General features: G+C 37.4%; 3 protein-coding genes across 4 annotated transcripts in view; 1 reads left to right on the forward strand and 2 right to left on the reverse strand.

Annotated features, from left to right (window-relative positions):
- The window catches only part of LOC133851537 (piezo-type mechanosensitive ion channel homolog), a 30,137-nt gene extending 14,150 nt beyond the window's left edge, over nucleotides 1-15,987 (reverse strand). Inside the window, exons 1-13 of the mRNA XM_062287977.1 lie at nucleotides 15,520-15,987; nucleotides 14,771-14,851; nucleotides 14,089-14,248; nucleotides 13,840-13,997; nucleotides 10,624-10,780; nucleotides 10,319-10,505; nucleotides 7,006-7,121; nucleotides 4,873-4,957; nucleotides 3,742-3,957; nucleotides 3,475-3,652; nucleotides 1,270-1,395; nucleotides 885-1,058; nucleotides 485-715 (exon numbers count right to left, since the gene is read on the reverse strand). Of these exons, the coding sequence (XP_062143961.1) occupies nucleotides 485-715; nucleotides 885-1,058; nucleotides 1,270-1,395; nucleotides 3,475-3,652; nucleotides 3,742-3,957; nucleotides 4,873-4,957; nucleotides 7,006-7,121; nucleotides 10,319-10,505; nucleotides 10,624-10,780; nucleotides 13,840-13,997; nucleotides 14,089-14,248; nucleotides 14,771-14,851; nucleotides 15,520-15,568 (1,918 nt within the window). The 5' untranslated portion in view covers nucleotides 15,569-15,987. The remainder of the gene's footprint in view (nucleotides 1-484; nucleotides 716-884; nucleotides 1,059-1,269; nucleotides 1,396-3,474; nucleotides 3,653-3,741; nucleotides 3,958-4,872; nucleotides 4,958-7,005; nucleotides 7,122-10,318; nucleotides 10,506-10,623; nucleotides 10,781-13,839; nucleotides 13,998-14,088; nucleotides 14,249-14,770; nucleotides 14,852-15,519) is intronic.
- A 1,017-nt stretch (nucleotides 15,988-17,004) lies between these two features.
- Nucleotides 17,005-19,147, forward strand: LOC133851725 (protein RESISTANCE TO PHYTOPHTHORA 1, chloroplastic). The gene is made up of 4 exons (XM_062288278.1): nucleotides 17,005-17,319; nucleotides 17,419-17,629; nucleotides 18,453-18,622; nucleotides 18,713-19,147. Exons 1-4 carry the CDS (start codon nucleotides 17,062-17,064, stop codon nucleotides 18,737-18,739), a joined length of 666 nt encoding a protein of 221 aa, XP_062144262.1. The 5' UTR covers nucleotides 17,005-17,061; the 3' UTR covers nucleotides 18,740-19,147.
- Nucleotides 19,148-22,145: 2,998 nt separating this feature from the next.
- On the reverse strand, nucleotides 22,146-25,649 carry LOC133852040 (transcription termination factor MTERF4, chloroplastic). Of its 2 annotated transcripts, none has more exons than XM_062288708.1 (3): nucleotides 25,490-25,649; nucleotides 23,091-24,789; nucleotides 22,146-22,443 (listed from the first exon to the last, which is right to left on the reverse strand). In XM_062288708.1, the coding sequence occupies exon 2, from the start codon at nucleotides 24,759-24,761 to the stop codon at nucleotides 23,187-23,189; it is 1,575 nt and encodes a 524-aa protein (XP_062144692.1). In that variant the 5' UTR covers nucleotides 24,762-24,789; nucleotides 25,490-25,649; the 3' UTR covers nucleotides 22,146-22,443; nucleotides 23,091-23,186. The 2 variants fall into 2 exon arrangements, with proteins under 2 accessions (XP_062144692.1, XP_062144693.1); XM_062288709.1 differs by lacking the exon at nucleotides 25,490-25,649 and adding an exon at nucleotides 25,085-25,442.

The raw sequence follows: 25,649 nt of genomic DNA on the forward strand, positions 1-25,649 counted from the left end.
TGGAAAAAGATAAAACATGAGCGCATAACACTGAAAAAGAAATGACAGCAACAGTACTAGCAGTCGTATTAATAATTTCCTAGACCCAGCTGTCCACAGAAAATGGATTTAGATATTGCTGTCTTTTAAAACTACATCGAATATGCAACTGATCATAGTTCTCCCATAATCTCATCCAAGAATGTGAATCTGCAATCTCATAGAAGGTTGACATCAGGCTGAGAGCTGTCCCTAAAATGATCTCAAAAATTGATTGATCATACTTTAATTCATACACCCAACAGAAAATAGTTGGGACAAGGCTTATTGGATCCGATCCTGGTTAATCTTACTTTTTCTAGACCATCACCATAATCAATTGACACATCCAAAAGAATGCAATTATCAAATAATTACTTGACCTGTATATCACTAAAAACATCTAAGAGCATCTATGTTGAAAAGTCATTCCACAAAAAGATTAAGCCAAGAAAAAAAATTGTACCATAAGAAGGATTATCATGACTGTATTTGGTAGTTGAGGAATAAACAGACAGCAGAACCGATTTGTTCAGACCAGCTTTCAAGATGCTAAATCCAATTGGGAGGCTTGGGGTGTGCTGCAAAATTGCTGAGAATGAAAATAGCATCTCAAAACCATGGTTATGAATTGCACAGAAGCAAGCAAGCAAAGCTACTTCCAAGAAATCCCAGGAACTATCATATTCAAGCAGACCTGCATCAATTCACATAAAAATGGAATGCTTAATTTTTGTTTTTGCTCCAATACTGAAATTCGACATAATTGTACCATAACTAAAACTACAATACAGAAAATAAATTGACTACAACCATGTCCACTTGAAAGAACAACTCAAAATGAACCAGTTAAAACAAATGCGTACCTAACTGTGATAGAACTTCCATACTAAAAGAGCCTTTTCGCTCCAAAGTATTAGAAATCAAATCAATCTGAAGAATGTACAATAGTGCAAAGTGAGCCTCACATAAAAGAATCATAGACTGGCGGATCTTTCTGCTGATGTTGTGGCTCAAAAGATATATCAGAAAGAATATCACTGAAAAACAGATCGAACATAACATATATCAGCAAACTGCCACAACCACAAACACATGCCATATCAATCCACTTTTATGCAGTTAAGATTGACAAACCAAAGGCATTATGCTATAACTCAATTTCATTAATAAAATAATAAAACTGATTCCTTATGAAAAAAAAAAAGAATTAGTAAAGCATTCAATTAATAATGAGTTGAGAAAACATACTATATACAGCATGGATGAAACCAGGTTTCATGGCAATGAGGAGTATCAGTGCCAGCATTATAGCCCGAGAGCTTTTGCGCAGTCCCCATGCAATTGTGGCAACAATCAATACCTTGGTCTCTTCCTCTATAGCAATTAAAGAATATGAAGACAAAATCAGATCGATGGAAGTGAAGTATAATCCATATACAGAATATAAGCGTAACAAGTCTCTTAACAAAACTGGATAAAGAATACAGAATTGAAACATTCCAGAAAAGAAAAAAAAGGATGCCATAATAATAATAAAAAAAAAAAAAAATAAAAAAAAATAAAAAAAAAAAAACCTGAAGAACTGAAGTACCTCTTTACAAATAAGTCAGGAACCATGAGAAATCAAGCGACACAGCAGCATGCAAGACAACTAAATTTATCATCAGAATGACATCAGCATCACATAAATTATCATCCCCATGGTTTCATATAAGCTCTAAAAAGCTACTATGGGAAAGGTTGCAAGACTAAAATCTGCAAATGCTTGTCATGTCATTGTCGGGGCAACATAATAAACTTTGGTTATTAACAATGGCATCTTTAAAAAGAGCCTAATAATTGGGGGAGATTTACTCTTGCAAATGTATAGAACAAAAAGGGTACATAGATTTGCACCTACTTCCATGGATATTTAATTAGAATATTAAATCTACCATTTTCTGCTTAAGTTTTTGGGATGAGTGATGATTTAACATGATATCGAAGCCAAGGTCTTAAATTCGAACCTTCACTCTATAGTTTATCCCCATTTCAGTTAAATATTTCACGTGCTAAGCCTCACTTATTGAGAGGAAGTTTGAGCCCATACATAGGGGGAATGTTAGAATATTAATTAAATGATTAAATTCACAATTTCTTATTAAATTAAGCTTTGGGTATGAGTAGTGATTTAAAAGTATATAAGTAATGATGCCCAGGAAAGAGTGAGTAAAAATTCAAGACATAAGGGTGCAAATCTGATCTTCCAAAGTCCTGAAAAACAAAACTCGCAAAATTGACACCACAAATAACAATATGAGAAACCAATGACAGGATATCTGTAAAGCAATATAGCAAAACAAGTGGAGCAACATCACACTACGAGAAGCCAAAGACTTCACCTACAAAGACTGATATGATTGCGCGGGAGAAGATTTTCAGCGGGAGAAGATGATTGCGCGCCAAAAGTCTAAAGGAAAAAGGGAGCTACTAAATTTGCATAGCTCCATCAATTATGGTGATGCTAAAGTTCCTTCTAGGAGTAGGAAAGGCAAGGCACACATGATGTAGGTTTGTGTGCTTTGGTGGGTGGGTGGTGGGTTGTTTTGTTCTTAGTTGGTTTCTTCTGTAGTTTGTTTTGGGGTTTTTCTTCGTTTTGAGGGGTTCGGGTTTTGTTGGTTCTATTGGGTTTTAGTGGGTTAGCTTTGGTTGTTCCTGTGTACTTAGAGGCGCCTTACGCTTTCTTTAATAAAGTATTCTTACTTATCAAAAAAAAGACTGATATGGTTCAGGTTGAAAGCCTTCACCTACAAAGACTGATATGGTTCAAGTTGAAAGCAGTGAAAGGACAAGGCAGACTGATACAGATATGGGTTGAGAAGGTCTAGGAAAGCTCAATGGACCAGCTATGTGTTTGATATGGCCTAAGAGACAGATGATGGAAAAACAAGATTTGCGTATCCAACCCCAAATGATTAGGAACAGATTTAGAGACATATCAAGCTAACAAGCAAAAAGAAAACAGAAGTATTCGATCCATTTTTAAGTATTTAATTTAACACAAAAAAACAGTATGAAGCAAGTGCACTATTAATGATTCAGTCAACTAATGTCAGTTCTTTTTTTCTTTTCTTTTTTTCTTGCTTTTAATAAGAATTTTATTATTTTTGAAGGAATCACAAAACTTCCCATCTCTTCCAAATAAACCCCAGACCCATGTAACGCACCCCCACCATATAGATCAGTTAAATCTGACTTTTGCCAAGGGTGTGGCCCCAAGGAGTTGTTTGCACCCAAAAGGATTAGGACCTTAGAATTGATGGTTATGCCACCAAAGTCCAAGGCCTTCACTACATGAGCCAACCCCTTGGGGTTTATAAATCAGAGAAACACATGCTACACTACAAACCTTCCCACAAGTTTGTGAAACACAAGCTACATTACAAACCTCCTGACAACATTGGATTTAATTACCTTCCACTGTAGAGTTCTCAGTTGAAGATCGCCCATGTTCATCAGACAAGCAAAGGAAAACGGAATTGTTCACTAGATTACCCAAGGCCACTAAAATTCCAAGACAAAATTGTGCAAGCAGATAGAACCCAGGTATGGGATAATGCCACAACCCGACCATCTCCCAAATTTCCATGTCCTGTATATGCATTCCAGCAACAACTTTCAACCATTTGACACTATCTTAGAACAATAAGCAGAAAAATTCATCCCAAAAGAGAGGACTACCTTTCCAAGTTTCCAATTCAAGAAAGCGAATGTTACATTGAAAATGTATGTGCTAACAGCCCACAAGAGAATGAAGACAAGAAGCAGCCCATTCAACCGGTGCAAACGGAATAAGGAAGGGAAGGCATACACGATGTAGCCAACATATGCAAGTAATCCAAATGCACATAAACTCGCAAAATGGGAACTCCAGAAGGAAAGAGCAAACAAGGAGACCTGTCAAAATTACCACCGCAAGTTTGTATATAAACCATTTGATATAACTAGGCTCAAATGCTTGTAGAACTTAATAAGCTGACATTGCACCTTGAAGTGAGAGCATAAGAAATTAAAGAAAGTTATATACTTCCCCACCTACTAGTATAGATGGTGGCAGGTTGGGTGCTGACAGCTTTGGGCCCAAAACATTTTTTTTATTGGTAAGTTACATACACACTCGGTGGGGTTTGAACTAACAACCTCATGCTCCACCCTGTTTTTACAGCTGGAGGAGGCACCAATAGCAAGAGCTTATTGGCAGCTTTGGGCCTAAAACGGCACAGTACTCATCCCGTTCAATAGGAAGTAACCAAATACAAACCCACAAAGATTCAGATTCAAGTAATCAAAGCATTTAAAGAATAGAATATCAACACAAAATCATAAAAATAATTGCGAAACATGAAACCAATTCGATTCAGGAGAATTCAAAATATCTCTATCAAGATAGAATGGGTCAATGTGAATTTCCATGTAAAATGTTTGCAAATATTTTCTCTCCATTACATAAGCAGAAATTTTTTTCTCTCCCTACATACAGATATCTGCATTGTGTTTGTAACTATAACTATTTCTACTATGAGAAATAGTAGGATAATCATATCCTGCTTATTAGATAGAAAAGGTAAGATTAAAAGATGACTTGCATAAGTGGAAAGTCTACATTGTGTTTCAAACTAAAGAGATAGCAAATACCTAAGTGTTGGCTTCCTGGAACAGGACTCACAACTGCATTATTATTTATTCAAAACTACTATGGATAAAGTCAGCATCTAGTGCCATGCTCATTAGGCATCATAAAAGTCATTAGTTGGGAGAAACAAAGACTAAGCTTAGAAAGCAGTTCACTTCACATTGTTCACGAATATATACCGGGAAACCATACGTGAAAAAGTTGATACTAAATGTCCGGAACACTGCTCCCCTCAATAAAACATTGGTATGCTTTACACCAGATCTGCACATTATTGAAACAATCCTGTAAGCTTGTAAGCATCAGATCCTTGTATGCAATTAAGATATTCCCCAACAGAGAGTAACAGAAGAAGGCTCTCATTCAGCAAACTGACATCAAATCCAGAAAAAGAACTTTTCAACATGATAAATGATGGAAATGCAATACATCAGCACAAATAAGCGGGGGGGAAAAAAATCTTGTTAGAAAAACAAAATGATCCAGGTAAATAGCAGTAAGGCTCTTGACGAGGGTTGTCAGCCTTTCCTTCGGCGTGGCTTTCTTCTCCCAAAGGGCACGGCTCCTTCTCCTTCAGAGGTGGGCGAGTCTTCCGGGGCAGCTTTTGTTGACGATTCTTCGCAGGGAGGTGGTCTTGAAAAGCTTGGTGGTTCTCCAGGGACAGCTATTGATCTTGGCCTCTGTTTTCAAACTTTGGGAGTTTCTCACGAGGGGAATGGGAAGGCCTTTTTAGACTTCATGGCTCTAATTGATACGGAGCATCGTCTAGAGGCTCCAGTCCCCACTCCTAAGTTTAAAGGGTGTCGTGAAGTGAAGAACCTAGAGTGCACCATTAATTATGATGCTAGGGGTTTTGGTTCTAGCCGGGGCAAGGCAAGAGGGCCTCTGATGTAATGTTTTAGTCTCTGGGTTTTGTGGGCTGGTTTTGTAGGGGACTTTGGGTTTCCTTTTGTTTTTGGGTTTTTCAGGTGTTTTTCCTCTCTCCTCTTGCTCTCCTGTTTTGGTTTTCTCTTTGTATACTTCTTGTTATGCTTAGGGGCGCTTTTTATAAAATTCTCTAATTACTTATAAAAAAAAAAAAATAGCAGTAAGTTTCCATCAATGGAACAAGTTCCTTCAACCTTTGGTACAATGCATTGGTTGGTCTTAGGTACCCAATACCATATCTATGGATATTAGACTATAGAGCTCATGACAAAGGGATTCAAAATTTTAAAGAGTAAAGCTAGTCAAATTCTTATTTATGCACCAGAAAAGCTTTATCATTAAAGAAAAATTTGAGAAAGGTTTAACATAAAATTGAGAAGGCTAACTAAGTTTCCCTGAATTATCTATGCAGCACTTGATCGACATTGAGGGAACTGGGAAAGAGGTGATCTGATCAATTCATGGACTTCTTTTGCAATCTCTCATCAATGAAACTCTTACAACTTACCTTCAACTTTCAGGGACCTAGGCAAGGAAATTTCTTCCCCACACCTCCTAAAAAGATGGTATGGCCAAGAAGTTAGTCATGATGGTGAAGGGAGGATTCCCCCTAGCTCCTCTTCACAGATAAATTGCAAGAGCAACCCTCAGATTGTCAAAAAAAGGGGACACAATTTTCACACTCCTACATGCAACATCCCTAAAATAAGTACCAATTGGTAGATTTGATGTTGAGGCAGCACAGGGGGCAGTTTTTTTCTAGAATAAGTAAATATAATTTTAGTGAAAAATCAGAGGGAGTAAACCTAGGCATACAGGCTGTATAGGAAAGTATTCTCTCTAAATAACAATTTAAAAATACAGTGAATCCAAAATATCCACTATAGTTGATGGAACTACTTCCATCTAACAACATCCAAAAAGTAGGGAACCGACGAAAGCAGACTTATCAAGTGCAAGCTCCTGCCCCTCAATAGTCTGCCAATTTCTTTCCCTCCATATAGCTCACATGAGACACAAAGCCACCACATTCCAAACTTTGTTCTTGTGAATTAGGTTTCCTTCACCAACATTGAAGCAAAGCAAACACTGACTTGGGCAGAATTTAACCACACCAAATACCACAAAGATGAAGACCCATAACTCCATAGCAACTTAGCAATGACCGCACAGAGGGAAGTTATGATAAAGTTTCTATGTCAGATCAGCTAGCTGCTACAGTAGGAATAAAAGAACAAACCCAATGGAAGACAAAAGGTCAAATGCATCAGAGCTCAAAGTGTGAATTAGTTTAATGTTGTAATGATTATCTTGTGAGAACTGGACAAATCAATGCAAGGAGATGGCTTGATGTTAACCAGATATAAATTTTCCAAGTTTATTACCTTGATTCACGAATGAAAAATGAATGCTTTGAGGGAAGAAGTTGCTCAGTCAAGCTACTTTCTCTCGTGGACATAATATAATCCATTTCCTCCAGATCACATTTAACACAAGATAGCTGCATCAGAGGAAATAAATATGTAAAAAAGAAACAAACATGATACAAAAGGCCACGAGGAGAAAAATGCAAAAAATAAATAAATAAATAAATAAGAAGGATAAAGAAAACAACATAAACATATATGCAGATCCGGAATGGAAACATTCATTGGAATATTATCTTTACAAGACATGTGCATGATTGGGAGGTGGAAGTGGTCTCTAGTTTCTTTGAGTTGCTGTATTCTCAAAGAGAAAGGCATGGAGGAGAGGATAAAATTTGTTAGATTCCTTCTAAAAGGAAATTATTTGAAGTTAAGTCTTACTATTAGGTATTATCTACTCCGACAAGGTCCTTTTTTTCTTGGAAGAGTATTTGAAAAGTTAAAGATCCCTCGATAGTGGCATTCTTTGTGTGGAAAATAGCTTTAGGAAAATCTTAACTATGGATAATTTACAAAGAGGAATGTTATTGTGATGAAGTGACGATGTATGTGTAAGAAATGTGGGGAGTCTATTAATCATCTTCTCCTTCATTGTGAGGTTGCAACAGAATTGTGGGTACGCTTTTTCAGTTGTTTGGTGTTGCTTGGGTTATGCCTCAAAAGGTGAGTGAGTTGTTGGTAAGTTGGAGGGGGCAATTGGAAAACCTTAATGCTTTGAAAATATGAAGGTTGGCTCCTTTGTGTTTAATGTGGTGTTTTTGGAGAGAACGGGAAGCAAGGAGCTTCGAAGATCATGATAATGGATTGTTAGAGATAAAGAAAATGATATTACAATCCCTTTATACATAGAAAGTGGCATGGAATAGTTTGCTTCTTTTTAATTTTTCTGAGTTTTTGAAATTTTGTTCTTCGTTTTCTATAGTTTAAAGGTTCTCTTGGATACTTCGCTCCTAACAAATTTGCCATCCATCTTCTGAATAGATACCTTACTATGAGGGCACCTCACGGATCTAAGTGACAGCTCTCCTTTTATTCCACACATTTAAAAAGACCACCTAAGCACATTCCCCACAAAAGCATATATGGATATATGCTGGCTCATGTACAATGATTTGGCTTAAAATCTGATATGATACACTGGTCTACTCGAGTCAAAGTTCAACTCTCTCTATCCCATTACCGTCATTGTCCATTTTACTTTCAATAACAGAGCTGACCATAAAGAATCACATCTTGACTTCAAGTATTTGTAAAGTACACCCCAACATGCCAATGGGTACAGCCTCCTTGTTCAGGCCTCAAAAGAATCAAACATAGAGACTTCATAACTAGCAGATATAGGTTCCCAAATGATAACTTGGAGATTAGTTCTGTAAAGCAATCCTACAAGCAGCATCTCTTGCACCTGAAGATACAGTACCTTTTAGCAAAACCACCAAACTAAATAACTCAAGTAAAATTCTCAGGGTCTTGACCAGTTCGAGGAGCTGTCTGGGCTAAACAACTCAAGTATGTTTAGTGAACCTATAGATGAGACCCTACAGAACCCGTAAACTCCCAATTTAGGACCTGATTTAAGAAGACTGGAATTTTTTGGCAACATCCCAAATTATGACTAAACCGTCAACTAAAGCTTCATAAGCTCATGCTTGGTCATAAAATATCAACTAAGATCTAGAAAAGCTCCCATGTATTGTGCAATAATAGGCAAAGAAGAATGATCATACTTGACCTAGTCAGATAAGAACAAATGATTTGAAAACTAATTATCTGAAATGCCATGCAGGGAGCTATTCACATCACCCTACCCCATTGCCAAGTATTAGTCACCTCCTTTTGAACAGTAAGATACTTGAAATCCTTCAATTGCTTCTATTCTCAGTGAACATGGTTTCCACAAGTCTTGCAACTCAAGTGTCACTTACCAAACACCAACTCAAGTGTCACTCATTGGGCATTCAAATACATATGCATATCAATAATCTGACTGATATCCATCAACCCCTGTAAAGCATAGTAGTCTAGTAAAATGCCACCCATTATACTATCAATTGGCATTCAGTCAAAGAAGTAGGAGGTATAGGAGCCACCTTGAAGATCCAATAATGGTCCACTTGGATGATTTATCATACTAGTAGATATCATCTAGAAATTTCTAGTAGAACGAGAGCTTATACTAAAAATTCTTGCTCATAAAGACTTGCGTTTTCTTGATAGATTATGGGGATCCTTGATGACATAAAGGCTGTTGAGAAAAATATTGATCACTTGTTTTGCTCATCAATATGAAACCCATTTTTTTACCAATGGGGCAGAACGTTGATATTTTTTGAATTTAGTATGTAAATAATCAATTGTGGAGGAGAGGCTGCAAGCCAGCAAGCAACTATGCCTCTTAGTTAAACCAGAGCAGATAATTCCATGGTTGACCACAAAAGCTTGCTTGCATATTTCTAAAGCCAAATAAATGTTCTTCAAGAAATCTTACTAAGGTACTTAAAACGCCAAAGAAATGCTCTTCCAACCAATTTTATAATACAAGTTGCTTTAGTTAAAAACTTCCACTTTAATTCATTGCAACCATCAGGATTCATCAAAATGCTCTTTGGTATCCTTGTATTACGGTAGGACCTTTATATATATTGAGAGAGAGAACTGCTTTAGATAAACTACCATGACCTAAACTGTCAAAAGCTTTGCAACTAAAAAATCCAGCTTTGCAAGAACAAAAGAAAAGACCAACAAGACCTTACATGACACAATCCAAACTATAACTGAAAATTTACTAAAAAAGTAACCAATCTTCCCTAATAGAGAAAGATGGTCCACATCATATACGCTTTGCTGAAGTGGTCATCACTCTTGATATCTTTTAGATATCTATAAACTATTAATTCATGTATCCAAAAGAATTACAGAGGATCTCAAAATGTTAAGCTGAATCTAGATCAAACAATTTAAAATCTCAGGGCAACACCAAATCCCAGTTGACGCCAAAATAGTACTTGAAGACTCTATGTACAAGAGGAAATAAAAATGAAACCCATGTATCAACAATATGGACGAAGATCTGATCTGTTTTACAAAATATGTATCTGGTGAAAATCTACATCCAGAAAGATTTTAAGGCAATACATAGGAGAGAGTAAAACATAATGAACCTGCAAAACCTAAATTGCAGAGAAGTCGAAATTAATAAATGCTACTATGAGTATTCTGCTGCTAATTTTAACGGAGTTGAATAGCAAAGAGTTGGAAAACAGATGCATACCATGATATAGAAAAGTATAAGAGAAAAGCAAGAACAAATTTCAGGCCACTCAGAATTTGCAGATACTTTAAACAGACCAATGAAATCAGCTATCCATTGAAATGTATTTGGGAACTCTACAGGGAGCTGATACACATAAAGCAGAACAATGTTGAAGCCTGCATAGAGCTGAAGAGGCCTCCACCACCTTCAAGACCATATGTACAAATATAAGCCACAAAAGGGACAAGCAACTGAGAGAGAGAGAGAGAGAGAGAGAGTAACACTATTGGCCAGTAAACATTAAAGATTCATAAGGAAAGAACCTGAAAAGCCCTAGAAAATTGCTCGTTAAAGACCAATCCACAAGACCAACACAGCTTCCAATAAAAAAAGGTAGAGAAACCCATGAGGGATGACTAATTCCCACGACCAGCTGAATGGCAGGCAACAGCAAACAGGAAGCAACCCTAAGACGAGAACCTAGCTTATTCCAAAACAAAAAAGAATTCTAAATTAATTCTTAAATAAAAATTTGAAATTTATTTTACTCATACAAAAGAGGAAAATCAAGACAATACAATGTCATTCAATTTAGAAGGCAATGATCATATACATAAATAAATATGGAATACGCACACACATGAAGCAACCGATTATGAACCATTATGCATTTTCTTTTAACACTTTGCAACATCAGTAGTGCCTAGAAAAGGAAAAGGCACAACATGGATCAAGCCAAGCTCATATTACAGATATTAGATTCAAAATCAATTCATGAGCGACTAAAATTTCACTGATGCTAGCATTCATATTGCCAATCCCATATTTTGTAAATATGATATCAATCAAGCAGCCAAAGAAACAGCCCTCCACAGAATAGAACCCTACTGCTTTTATCTCGGCGCATGGTCAAAAGTTCTCCTATTTGTTGGGAATGCAACTCAAATCAATAATACAGATAGGGCATATAAATATACAAAAGGTAAGGTTATTTTATATTTCCATATCTAAGTTTCTAAATATAAGTGGCTTGATCTTTAAATGCAAATCCCCTATTGAATACAACTACAAAAGTGAACTGAAAGAGTGGTTAAAAAAACTCCCTAATAAAAAGAGAGGAAAGAAATTCAAGAATATATCCAAGATTTCTCTGTCCAAATCCACACAATTTCTGCCTTCTTAATACCTTTAAACTCTTTTAAATATATGACACTTTCACAAAGAAGTGATGAAAAATATTTTAAACACAAATCCTAAAGGCAAAGGAGTGTTCTAGAAATTCTGGGATTCAGTTCATAAGCCTGCTGCATGGCTTGTCCTGTCCATGCAACTGATTCAAGCAAATAAGTGTCAAGATTTCATTAGAATTTCCAGATACCACCACCAAAATAGACAAAAAGATTCTGTAAATCCCCACATGTCAAGTCTAAACTCATAATTATAGTGGGGGAACCCTCGTTTACATTTGGATTTACAGATGTCTACACCCCCCCCGCGCCCAATATATTCCCCAAGGAAACGTCTTCACAGTTTCATAGTCCTTAGAGTCATCAAAGCCAACATGTAAAACACAAGTAGATAATATACTGAAAGACTCAAAAGATTACTCATTATCAAGATGACTCTTTGTCTTCCAACAAAAACTAATCACTATGATAAACTTTCCACTTTCCAGTGTCCTCTAAAAACACCAGGTCCAAGATCTGGAAATTGAAACCGTTGGGAATAATCCTACTTCAAGTCGAATTGGGGTAGTAGTTCCAATCCGGCTCCAATAAGTATTCCTTGAAGAATCTGGTCAACAGTCCAACTCCCAGTTGAATGGGGATAGAACTCTCAGACCAAATCAAACTCTAGGCATTCCTAGTTTAAGTGGGAGTAGTCAATCTAATTCAAATTTGACTCAACCTCTTTGCTACCTCAGGTATAAACGACAAACTTAATATTTTATGCATAGAGCATACTTTTCTCTCATAAGCTAATTTAGGCATCGGAGCGAGACCGCCGGAAGAGTCTCTTAGTTTTAGTTGTTTTGCAGTGATCATGGGAGCGTGAAGAACATCAAAGAACATGCAATTCACACCGTACCGAAAACTGTACCAATAGAAACTATGAAAGAGAAACAAGAATTGAATACCACCAGATAAAAAGGAATGATGTCAAATAATCAATTTAGCCAACAGACTCCTCAAGCAACCCTTGGAGGTTCATCCCAAGAGATATCTGCCAAATCAAATAGGAGAGGAAGCAAGATTCTTCAAGACACAGCCAACCCCATATGATAAGGTAGTCAAAGGGGAAAAGGATAAGTAAAAGTTTACCTTTTCCTTTGGCCTTGAAGCATGCCCATCATTTTTAATTGAAGAAATCCTGAACAACTAGAATTAAATGACCCTACGCAATATTGTTTGTGTTCACACCATCTCTCTCCTATCCTTTACTTTTTAAATCTCATGCATAATTAGAATTGTGGAACCTTCCACCTAGTGTACAAACTATTTTTGTCCAATTAAGTCCACTTCAAGGCCATAATGTCCAATAAATTACAGGCCATCATGTGTTCTCCTACAATATCACCCACTTTCTTAAAGTTTGTCCCTTGCAACAACACGTGCAACTTCATCCTTCAAGGCATTCACTAGTGATAGCACACATGACCAAACCCCCACAGCTTATGTCTTCCCAAACTTCTCCACTTCAAGGTGCCTCCAGCTACTCACAGCTGGTTTCATTTTTTTTTTTATAAGTAAAATATATTGAAAAGGCGCAAAGGGGCGCAACCCATAGTACACAGGTGGTTTCATTTTAATACCGAATCTTACTTGTCATGCCACTAATTCACAATCAGATATTCCCCGCGTCAGCTGCACACATTTTATGGCCATATTTCTTGACTGTTGAATATCTTATGACATCAAGCATGGCTAGTAACATAGCAGTTAAAATATTTTCATTTTGTCTTCTCAAAAAAGAGAGAAGAAAATCCATTTCCACCACCACTTCAATCACCCAAAATGATTTAAACGAGAAAGCAAAACTAATTGCTCTTGTGTGTGTTAAAAGTCTCACATTACCAAGGTATGCCTGGGTTGTGGGCTTTATAAGCCTTGAGCAAATATCTTCCATTAAGGTGCCTTTTGTGGAAGAGTAAGGCTTAATGGACTTTATCATGGTATCAGAGCTTCAAGGCCTTGGACAATGTTGGGTTTTCCCTCCCATTATACAAGTGTTTGAACAATAGTGTCACATGTGAGGGGGCGTGTTAAAAGTCCTATATTGTCAATGTATGCCTGGGTTGTGGGCTTTATAAGCCTTGAGCAAACCTTTTCACTTAAGGTACCTTTTGTGGAATAGTAAAGCTCAATGGACTTTATCAGTGTGCAAATCATGTTCAACTTACAAAAATACATTTCTTTTTCAGAAATCAGACACCACAAATTTGCAATCAAAATGCAAAAGGATTGATAGAGGATTAAAAACAAAATTGAAGAACAAGCAACCTGTACAAAATATAGGGCGGTAATGAACTACTTACAAACCTAAATGTTCAACAACTGAACAGAAATTCCCCCAACAAGAAGCCTGCCATGGAACCGAACCAAATCTATTTCCGTATATATCAACTAAAGCAACAGAAACCGCTAGTAGTTGTACAATCAAGAAATAAACTACAGAGGGAGATTTCCAGGTATGAACTCTGCATAAGCATACAACAAAGGGCAAACTATCAGTTTTAAAGAAGAAATTAAGAAATAAAAAATTTTAAAATAAAAAAGATCAATTCTTACATCATGAATCCAATCAGTTTTGCCCACCAAGCTTCAGCTATACTCCATTTATTTCCCTCAACAGCCCATACAACAAGAAACGTTACTTGAGAAAGAATGACAAGCAAGGAAAAGATGATAATAGGCCATAGTAACAAAAACCGCCTTCGGAAACGAAACCCTACCAAAAAATGTATTAGTGGCATTAGAAGAACAATAATAATAGCATAATGCACTGAATTATAGCATTCAATGTAACAGAGACCAGCATTGCGGAGCCAAAGCTAAGCAATTGAATAAAGATTGCTTCATCAGGGGACTCTCTTGTTTTTCAACCAATAATGCAAGAAATCAAATAGCTATAGCATGTTTAAGAGGAAACTAATCAATGACTTGGTACAAATAAAAGCACAACTAGCAAAGATATTTTATGGAAATGCCACTCTCTTGTATCCATTGCATATTTCCTTATATTCCTTCTCCAGAAATGTAACCTCTATTATATCTTTCCTGATCATTCCAGTTCCTTGCTGACAAAAGCTCCTCCAAACCCACCCTCAACACCCGACCGAGAAAAAGAATCCAAATGATAAACATCATACAAGCATAATTGCACATGGCATTAAAACTATGCAATAACAATAATAGTATAGAACTCCGCCAGCTAAACTGCATAAAGCTATCAAATTGCACATGGCATTACCTATTTTTGATGCATTAAATTGAACAAGAAGGAAAGCTATCAAATCAAGTAGAGAGATCAGACTCCAGTTGATTACAGCAGCTGCAATAAAAAAGGGGGAAAATGTGTCAAATCAATACATTACTTCAGGTGAAGCAACCATATGTACGTGTTCTATTCACTGAAAAAGCACTGAAATTATGACAAAAGCAACTCGCTGATGAAGCTAAGTAAGAAATTTACTAATTTATACAAATGTGTGTCTGTACGTGCAAGCTTTCTGTCTACAGCACCTTCTGCTAAAGAAGGCAATATTGTTCTTCGCTCTAAGACTATGAGATGACAATGCAAACTAGTTCCATATATAAATTTCAAAAATGGTAAGAGATAATGGCAACTTATATTTGATACAAATATGGCACAGATATATTTCATTTAAACTGCCATGGAAAAATCAAAAGGGGATCATTCAAACTGCTGTAGAAAACACAACAAATAAGTACCAAAGGTTACAATCTAATTACTGTTATATACTTAAATATTTTGCATTGCAATTCAATTATATCATCTAGTTCAATTCAAGAACAAAGTAGTAATAGGACCATGCAGCTCCCTAGCTCCAAATGATCTTCCTATCACAATTAAGCAGCTAAAAAGCAAAAAATAGTAATCATAATAAAACTAAAAATAAAATAATACAACAATAATACGAATAAACAAAAGTAAATTAAAATATATATATATCCTACAAGAACGATTGCAAAGCATACCTGTTAGGAGCAGCAGAGGCAATACAAACCCACCAAGAAAGTTCGCCATACGAGCCTCTTTCTGCCAATATGATCACTTCAATGTCATCACCTTTTCATCGAAATTGACAATTCCGTTTATGGGTTTTCAATATGAACGAAAAAGTCGAAAACCCATTTCCGGAAAACTCCAAATTTTCCCAAAAATTACCAATTTGAAACCACAGATGTCGATTCACTTCTCTGTTTCAGGAACGACATCAAACAATGAAATGAACAGAATTTAGTTGGCAGGGTTATCCAAAATTACGTTAAAAATCAATAATTGTATCAAACGGACGTTAAATAGTTAATCTCTAATTAAGGAAATCAATGTCTGTAACTACTAGTCCAAACTGAAAGTCGCAGATAGGATAATATGATATCAAGCTTGGACGCGGGTTACAGAGAGTCAGAGACGGGCAAAAATGGCGTAAAAGGCTTTGGGAAAAATAAGGTTACGTTTGGGGCCTTTGGGCCAATGGGAATACTTGACTTTCCCATTGGAGAAAGAATTGCACTTTCGGTGGGAGGGTATGATGGTCAAATAAATATAACGTCCGTTGGATTGGTCCAATGTGATTGGTCTCATGGTGGTGTGTGATCCGTGTGGAGTAAGGTAAAAGACTAAAAGGCCTTTTTGTTTTTCTTTTCTGAACAATCAATTGGTCCGAGCATTATTTAGCTTGCAGTTTTAATGAAGAATTCAAATTAATGACAATTTCAATCCATTCATTTAAATTTCTTATTGTTTATGTGGCTATATTTAATTATGAAATTTAAGTATTAAAATAATTACAATAATAATGGTAATTTATATATATTAACACATAAAACGACTTCATTTTGATGTTTAACGCCAAAATAGTGTCATTTAAGATAGGGTCTCAGATAACTGCAACTTACTGAACAAAATATTCTTGATCTTTTTTAAATTTTTTTTAAAAAAAAGCCAAAAAACTGGCCTAACACTTAAAATAGGCTCAATCTAGTAAAAGTAGTTAGCGGTGTAGTTATAGGTTAAATAACCGCTAACCGTCTAAGGCGATCACAAAGACGATTATTAAATTTCACTAACCTCTTTAAGCGGTTACGGTTAGTGATTTTAACAAATAATAACTAATCGTAACCGTCTTTTTACTCCTAATTGTTACGGTTAATGTTTTTAGAGAGCTTAAGAGGGCGGAAATCTAACATGTTTGGGTGAAATTCATTTTTCAAATATGGTTTTTTAGAATTCAAATTCTATTAAAATTTTATCCAACTTCTTTTAATTTTATCTCAAGTTTTTCATACCATCCAAACATAATTAAAAAAAACAAATTTTTTCGATACTCGTAATTTTTCAACCAAACGAACAATTAACTCTGTTATACAAATTTAGAGAAATTTGAAGTTGGCAGAACGCTGCCGTTTTGTTGCCTTCCTCAACTGCCATACGTTCCTCTTATCTCTCTCTCTCTCTCTCTCTCTCTCTCCTCAAAAACCCAAGAAGAAGTAATTGAGAAGAGCGTCGTTAACAAGATGAACACGCTGATCCCGACGTCTCTCTGCAACACCCAGATTTCAAGGTTCCGTTTTACCGCTCCAAAAATCCTCAGAAACAGCTTTCCCCATGCTCACTCACGCGCCAAAAGCTTCAAAATACACGCGACTACTCCCAGTGAAATAGATACACAGACGGCAGAGGAAGAAAGAGTACAAGCAGAATCCACTGAAGCATTCAAGGCCTCCAGCACTCCATCCACTGCTCCTGCTGAGCTTGACAAAGACCTCAAAAAGGTTGGTCCAGGTTTCATTTGTATGTTTGAATTCTTGAAATATTACTTGTTTTACCATTAAATCATTATTCTAATTACTTGTTTTACATTTCCACGACAGGTCGTTCAGAAGACTGCTGCAACCTTTGCTCCAAGGGCTTCCACGGCTTCCAAAAATCCTGCTGTGCCTGGAAGTGCCCTGTATACAGTTTTTGAGGTTCAAGGCTATGCTTCAATGTTGTTGGGTGGAGCTCTGTCGTTTAATCTCATATTCCCATCAAACGAACCGGACATATGGCGATTAATGGGAATGTGGTCCATTTGGATGTTCAGTAAGTATGCCCCCACAAATTTCAATCTCACATTTTTGTTTAACATATTAACAAAACGTTCAAATTCGATTTCACAATGTGTTCCATAAAACACGTTTGGTTTCTCTTTAGTGTTTACATGTTTAAGATTCTATATAAAATTAGGTTTGATGAAGCAGCATTTAGGTCCGTTTGGATTTCTGATTTAAAAATTGCATTTTTTAAAACAAAGTTAAGCATTTAGTAAAATTGCAGTTTGACCTTTAAAATCATAGTTTAGCCTTTAAATTTTGCCTGCGATTTGGAAAGATTTTTTTTTTTGGCGTTTTCAAATCGCAATATTTTGAAATCGCACTTTCAAACAATATATTTTCTGTGATGTTTAAAATCGTACTTTTAGTTTGTAAAATTGCTGTGTCAAACGGACTCTTAAGAACCAATTGTTAATAAAATCACCTTGCTCAATTCTTTTTTAGGATACAAAGTAACCAAGTTAGTAAACGTAGTATTAGAAAATTAACTAAATGATTAAATCAACCATTTTCTATGGGTTTAAGCTTTTTGGATGAATGATGATTTAACATAATATCATAGCTGAGGTCTTGAATTCGAACTTTAACCCCAACAGTTTATTTCCCATTTTCAGTTAAAATAGTTCATGTGTTGTGTTGTTTGATCCCACAAGTGAGGGGAGAAATAAGTAGTGATTTAACCGCCTAGCAAAAATTATAGTTATGTTTGTCATATCTTGAAATGTTTGAAGATTTGAATAAATTCACCTCTGGCTTACACTAGACAATTATTTCAGTTTGTGTAAAATTGAATTCTACCATATCATTTGCAGCAATTCCTTCACTCCGGGCCCGAGACTGCTCGAAGAATGAGAAAGAAGCTCTCAACTATCTCTTTCTCCTCGTCCCATTAATCAATGTTATAATCCCATTCTTCTGGAAGTCCTTTGCAGTTGTCTGGTCTGCAGATACTATAGCCTTCTTTGGAATGTATGCATGGAAGGTAAGCTTTATTTCTTCAGAGATGTTGAATTTGGCATTCCCTTAAGATAGTTTGTGTTTTTCTCTACTGAAATATTTTCTTTTTCTTTAGTTTGGGTGGCTACAGAGAACAGATTAGGAATTCAATTTGATGGCTGTCTTCAATTGGATTGATAAAATCTCACCACCTACATATGATTCTCAAATTTATAACTCGCGATGCATGTCTGACAAGAAATTTCTAAAACCCCATTGTTGCTCAACTTACTACCAAGATGAAGATGATTTTGTGAATCAGCAGGCCATCAGCAGGCCATAGGGCTTGCCCCCACCGAGGCAAAACAGAGACACCTTCCTTTCCTTCTAATTATGTAATGAATATACCGACAGAAAATATTGTCATGCTTTTCTTGTTCTCCTCTGTTTCTGTTCGTGTTTGGGATGTGTTGTCTTGGGATGGATACATGTATAGGGTTCAAAGCTTATTTTGGAGGAATTAATCCAAAATATATGTATATGGTGAGTCCTGAACTACTGTTTTTTTTTTTCTTCGCAAGTGTGTATGCTGTAACAAAGCAATGCTGTTGCAGCTGCCTGATATTCATTATACTAATGCTAATACTACTAACAGGGAGAATAATATTAATGAATAAATAATATTGAGAAAGCAAGACTGAATTGGATAATCGTAAGTTGTAGGTTTCAAAACAGCTCTCTCAGGGTTTTAAACTTTTCTCTCTCCGTCAAAAAGCTTCAGCAGGAGGGAAGAACTCCTCCCCTCTCTTACTCCTCTTCCTTTTCTCATCATGCTTTCCCTCTCTTTGGCTAGTTCTTTTCTCTAGCTTTCTCAACCTCTTATGAGGCCTTCTCTAATCTCTTCCAAAAATCCCAAACTCAGCCCATTCACGACGCCCTATCGCTTTCCTCGAGCCGCTGGGACGCCTCCTCGTTTGGATCTGTCATGGGTCTTAGTTTTGGCTTCTTTCATGCTCAAATTGCCTCCCTCCGGCAGCCCTGCCAACCAATGTGCCTCTCCACCGTTGTCTCCGGCCTCCCCGCCTCTCGCTCAACTTGCTAGATCTCACGCGCCTCCACGTCCCTGCCTCCTCCACTTCTGGTGTTGCTGTTTTCTGGGCTTGGAGTTGTTTTGCTACTTATTATTCTGTTTTTCTATTTTGTGTTGTCGTTTACTATGTGTTGTTGCTTTCGGCTTAAACCCAAACCGATTGGGCTTTAGACTCTTTCTTATCCTACTTGGTTTCCTTGAAAACTGGTCTAGATCTGAGTCGTTATGGATTATCTTACTCCCAATGGTTACCCATCATAGTGTGCCGCAACTTTCATTGACTGCATTCGCAAGTTACTTTCACATTTCTGGTTTCTTTTTAATTCCTGAAGGTGTCTGTTGTCTATGTAGACTGTGTTTTTCAGTTATTAAGCTTGTTTTGATTTTTCTATTTCTTGTATTTGCTATTATCCTTTGTAATTTCTTTGACAGTACTTAGAGAGAGAGAGAGAGAGAGAGATTGTTTTAAAAAAAGAGGAACAGAAATCATGTTGATAATGCTGGCAAAAACAGTATCTATCATATAGAGGCAGGGGTGGCAACGTATAGTAAGACTGCTCGAAGAATGAGCAATTCCTTGGCAGTGTTTGGATTTCTGGCAGAAGAGGGGGAGGGGTGGAGTAATGGTTGTTGTACACATTTTGCACACAACTCCTTTGTAAAAAAAGAATGCTTAACACACTTTGTGTACAACAAGCATTACTCGGGAGGGATGGCACCCCTGGACCAAAGTCGTGGTAGCAGTTGGGATATTTGTAAGAGCAGAGACGAAACAAAGATGGAAGATGTAGAAGATAAATAAATGGCTTTCTGGTATTGTTAAGTGTTGACCACGGTAGTTGCGGCTATTCTAACCCGAACAAGATCCTTTCATTACAAATGAAATGGAAATGAATTATTTTATGATCCAAATTAGATTTCATAGCATTTAACGATGTATATATTACCTATGGTACCATGTTATTTAAAAAAAAATTAAATGATGTAGCACTAGTACACCTTTAGATGCTATTAACTCTAATATGGACCATAAATTAATTAATTGAAATGGAGAGAATCCTACTCCATTCTGATCTTGCACTGGCTGTGTTGTTTGTGGTTATTACAGTAACTTGGTAGTAATAATCGTAGCTTTATCAGCAAAATGCAAACAAGCACGTAGGCATCGCAGGTACAAAGAGTTCAAAAAATAAAATAAAGGGTTAAATACCCTAGAGGTACCTGAGTTTTACGTGATTTTAAATTTAGTACCTCAGTTTTGTTTTGTATTATAGGTGGTACCTGAATTAAGGGTAAAAACCCATTTGGTACCTCTGTTAGATTTTCCGTCCGAATTTTAACGGCTCGCCACGTGTCAATCGCTGAGGTTGACACGTGGCACTACATAAAAGAAAAATTAAAAATTAAAAATTGAAATCTTTAGAAAATGATTAAAAATAATAAAATTTTAAAAAAGAAAATTAAAAAAAGAAAAAAGAAGAGGGGTGGCTGAGCCACCCCCTTGGCCGGTCTGGCCAGTCTGGGGTGGCTGAACCACCCCCTATGGGGTGGTTCGGCCACCCCACAGTTGAAAAAAAAAAAAAAAAAAAAAAAAAATTTTGAAGGGTTTTGGCCCTAGGGGGTGGCCGAACCACCCCCTAGGGCCAAAACACATCAAAAAAAAATTGAGGGTTTGCCCTTGGGGGTGGCCGAACCACCCTCTAGGGCCACGGGGGTGGTTCGGCCACCCCCATACAGGCCGGCCTGGGGTGGCCCTAGGGGGTGGTTCGGCCACCCCCAAGGGCCAAAACCCATCCAAAAAGAAATTGAGGGTTTGCCCTTGGGGTGGCCGAACCACCCCCATGGGCCACGGGGGTGGTTCGGCCACCCCAGTCCGGCCTGTATGGGGGTGGCCGAACCACCCCCGTGGCCCTAGAGGGTGGTTCGGCCACCCCCAAGGGCAAACCCTCAAAATTTTTTTGAAGGGTTTTGGCCCTAGGGGGTGGTTCGGCCACCCCCTAGGCCAAAACCCTTCAAAAAAAAATTTTTTTTTTTTTTTTTTCAACTGTGGGGTGGCCGAACCACCTATGGGGTGGTTCGGCCACCCCAGACCGGCCAAGGGGGTGGCTGGGCCACCTCCTTGGCCAAAATGGGGGTGGCCGGCCACCCCCATGGTGGCCAAGGGGGGTGGCTCAGCCACCCCTCTTCTTTTTTCTTTTTTTAATTTTCTTTTTTAAAATTTTATTATTTTTAATAATTTTCTAAAGATTTCAATTTTTAATTTTTAATTTTTTTTTATGTAGTGCCACGTGTCAACCTCAGCGGTTAACACGTGGCGAGCCGTTAAAATTCGGACGGAAAATCTAACAGAGGTATCAAATGGGTTTTTACCCTTAATTCAGGTACCACCTATGATACAAAACAATACTGAAGTACTAAATTTAAAATCACGTAAAACTCAGGTACCTCTAGGGTATTTAACCCTAAAATAAAACAACAGTTCTTTCAATTAATTTCTGAAAGCATTAGATTCATTGAAATTCAGAACTGACACAGAAATTCTAACAGAAACAAGGGATCAGAAGTTGCAAGATGTTTCTCTATATGTACAACATAGTAGCTAACCTCTAAAAGGACCTTCGTTCTAAAGGGGGATACACATCATACTAGTAAAGAAAAGCACGAAGACAACAGATGTAGCATTCATTGTATTACGGTATCCACCCATCAGGATCCTTCAGCTTTCCAAACAAAACCCCAAATGCCATCATAAGCAGCAAGGCTCCGTCTGCATCTGGCTGAAAAGCAAGAATAAATCTGGTCAGTACACAATCTTGTGTGTGTGTGTGTGTGTATGTGAGAGAGAGAGAGAGAGAGAGAGAGAGAAGCAAGTTGCTAAGAACTGAAAAGGAAAGAAAGACTGCTATAATTGGCTAATGGAGATCCTTTCAAACTCATTGTAGCCTCATTAAATCTTTATTCAACTTCTAAATTATATATTGCCCTCTCTCCCCAAAAAAAGGAAGGACATGTTTTGACCAAGATAAAGCCTTTGCCATATATTAATTTTCCCTTTGAAGAACCAACTGATTGTGTTTTCATATCTTCTTAACTCTGGACTGTCCACTCCCTATCTGTCCTCCTACTCTGTCACTTAATCTGCAAACCTAACCTTAATTAGCTTGCTTTCTTTTTGAGTATCCCTAAATTTGATGTAGAGCAACGCAGCCCATATCTTCAGTTCTTGGATATTGAAAGTTTACTATATCAATTATGCTTTCCCAGGTGCTCTACATGAACGGTTTCTGATGACATTTAGACTTGACAATAGCCTTAAGAAGGAACCTAAAAAGAAAATGTAAGCACCGGACTCTTATCCATTATATGTAAACACTCGAAACAATAAATTAAAAAAAATAGAAATACTTATAGTAAAGAAGTTTACCATTTCAAGATTGCATTTAAACGGTCAGCACAAAGATCCAGTTTGTGAAAACAAGATTTTCCACATCACACCATTGGCTGAAGCTGAAACCTGATTCTACACATAGTCATCGTCACTGTCCTCATCGTAATCAGAAGTTGACTCATCACTCCTTGGTTCCATTAGTGTATTCATGTCAAATGATGGTTCTGTTTCCATCTCCTCCATGTCAATAGTGTCGTAGCTCATCCGTTCCTCAAACTTCTCATCAGAGCAATTAAGAAGCCATGCAAGAGAACATTTTAACCCCTTCTTTGCAACCATCCTGTGTCTCGGTTTTATGGTGGACTCCAGACCATAAGTAAAGAATGCAGGGAACATAACCAAGTCATCCAAAGGCCTTTTCATCTCCATTTGAAAGTAATCAAAGTTAAGTTTCATGATGTTGAGATTCAAAGCAAGCAGTTGGGGACAGTCCACCACCATCTTTCTCATTTGTTGCAAGGAGAATCCACAATTCTTTAGAAAATCCACATGCCTTCTCGCAGGTGTACTACTGAGACTAACAACTTGTGGCATCTTCTCAACAACTCTGCCGAAATCCTCAGGACCAACATCAATAATCGAATTTAGCAAACTCTGTTGACTGACAAGCTTCGGCTTCAAGTCAAGTCCTATAATCTCAGGATACTGTGCTACTACAGAAGGAAGTAATGTTTCTCTAACATTAAACTCTAAAAGGGAGTTGACATTTGGTTTTACCCTCTCCTCCAACCCAAACCCTAGGATATGGGGCTGCTTCTCTATCAGTCTAGCCACAGCTAATCTTGGTATGCCCAAGCTTTCCAGATACTCCACGAAAGGTTTGATCACCCTGCCTACTCGCATGCCTAAAATATCAGGGTATCTAGTTAAAACCCCACCAATTTCTCTTCTTGCAACCCCAATTCCAACCAGATAGGCCACCGATGTGCTCATGGTCCCCTCAAGCTTGAATCCCAATACTTCTGGATATCTCTCAAGAACTCGAGGAATATCATTTGGCTTGATATCCATCCCTTGAAGATATGCGACCACTGGAGCAAGGTCAACAACAACACTAGCATGGAGAACTTGTGGGTATCTTCTCAAGAACTCAGTAAAAGTGGATTTCCTAACACCCAATTTTCCAAGATAATCAAGAACAGGAACCATATTTTTCTTTACACTGCAGCCAAGAACAAGAGGATAGTTGTTAATGTCTTCAACTGTAAGCCCTAATTTGTGAAGAAAATCAACACGTTCCCTCATAACCTCAGCTGTCACAGGAAGCTCCAACCCGTCAAGCTCATCAGGAACAATACCAATTCCTCGCAAGAACTCGTAAACCCTGGCACGATTTGCAATTCTCTCATTTTTCATTTCCGATAAACTAGGACGACTATACAGGGATGAGGAACCTCCTTGTTTCCGACCCAAATGGGTGGCACCTGGCTTGGACACTGATGAATCCACAGAACTAGATGCAAATGTTCTATCAGCAACAGAGTACTGAAATCTTGTAATCAACCCTATTCTTCTCTCGTGGTTACCTGGTACCTTAAGAGTTGATAAAGAAGTTAACTTGGGTTTGAGGAGAGAAAGGGCAGGTAACTCTGAATGTACAAGCAAAAATCCAGGTTTTGTAATGCCAGCATAGCTTCTGATCGTCATATTTCAAAAGTTTGTAATACCAGTGAATCTGCACAGAGACAATTTATAATCAAAGTTTAAAACTTTTGCTCTTCATGTACAAAATAAGTTATAACAAAGTGATAGTGGTAATTACTAGGATCAGATAAAACCACAGAAACAAAAAAGAACAGATACGAAAACTAACTCCTTACTTTTTTCTTCTTTTTTTTTTTTCTTTTTGTTTTTTGAAAGGAAATAGAATCTTGCAGTATGATGGTAAAAATGGTAGCAGAGAAGTTGTGTATAGAATGCCTAAAAACTGCTAATTCTAAGAGCTCAAAACCATTATCTATTACACGGACCAATTCTAAGAGTCGTCAAAGCATGAAATCAATCTGCCTGAGCTTCTGAGCCAGTTCCACTTCTAGTTTTTGCCACAGCCTAACCTAATCAAGTTGTAATAAGGATTCATGCTTCCTTAATTGTCGATTTATGAACCCAAGCAATGGAATCAAAGCGAACCACACAATAAACACAAGAGCTCAACCAAAATCAATTTGGTTAGGAACCAACATCCCCCACCCTCGATGAAGTAACATCACAGTGAAAAGACAAGAAATGGAGAACCCAATCCAACGAAGCCATATAGCAGCGTTCATCTTTATCTTCATTTTCTCAGCACCAAACAATTCGCTGGCAGAATATCATTAGCTAAAACCCTTAATTTCCGAAATAGCAAAGAATAAGATAAAGAAAGAAGGGGTAACCTGTCGGTGAAATTCTTCGGAGTTAGCGGTCTCCGGAGGATAACCCGAGCTTTGGAGCCAGAGGTGAAGCTCAGGTTCAGAGAAAGGGTAAGGTTTATTGGTTCGGAAAACAAGAATACTCCGAGTCGGTCTGCATTTTAACCCTTCGTGTTGCTTCTAT

This window comes from Alnus glutinosa, chromosome 12, assembly GCF_958979055.1.
Source record: "Alnus glutinosa chromosome 12, dhAlnGlut1.1, whole genome shotgun sequence".
In the NCBI taxonomy this organism is placed as follows: domain Eukaryota; kingdom Viridiplantae; phylum Streptophyta; class Magnoliopsida; order Fagales; family Betulaceae; genus Alnus; species Alnus glutinosa.

Coding starts and splice junctions, on each gene's coding strand:
- LOC133851725 (XM_062288278.1), top strand. CDS start 17,062: ATGAACACGCTGATCCCGACGTCTCTCTGCAACACCCAGATTTCAAGG. Junction 17,320..17,418: donor TTGACAAAGACCTCAAAAAG/GTTGGTCCAGGT, acceptor TTTCCACGACAG/GTCGTTCAGAAGACTGCTGC. Junction 18,623..18,712: donor TTGGAATGTATGCATGGAAG/GTAAGCTTTATT, acceptor CTTTTTCTTTAG/TTTGGGTGGCTACAGAGAAC.
- LOC133852040 (XM_062288708.1), bottom strand. CDS start 24,761: ATGACGATCAGAAGCTATGCTGGCATTACAAAACCTGGATTTTTGCTT.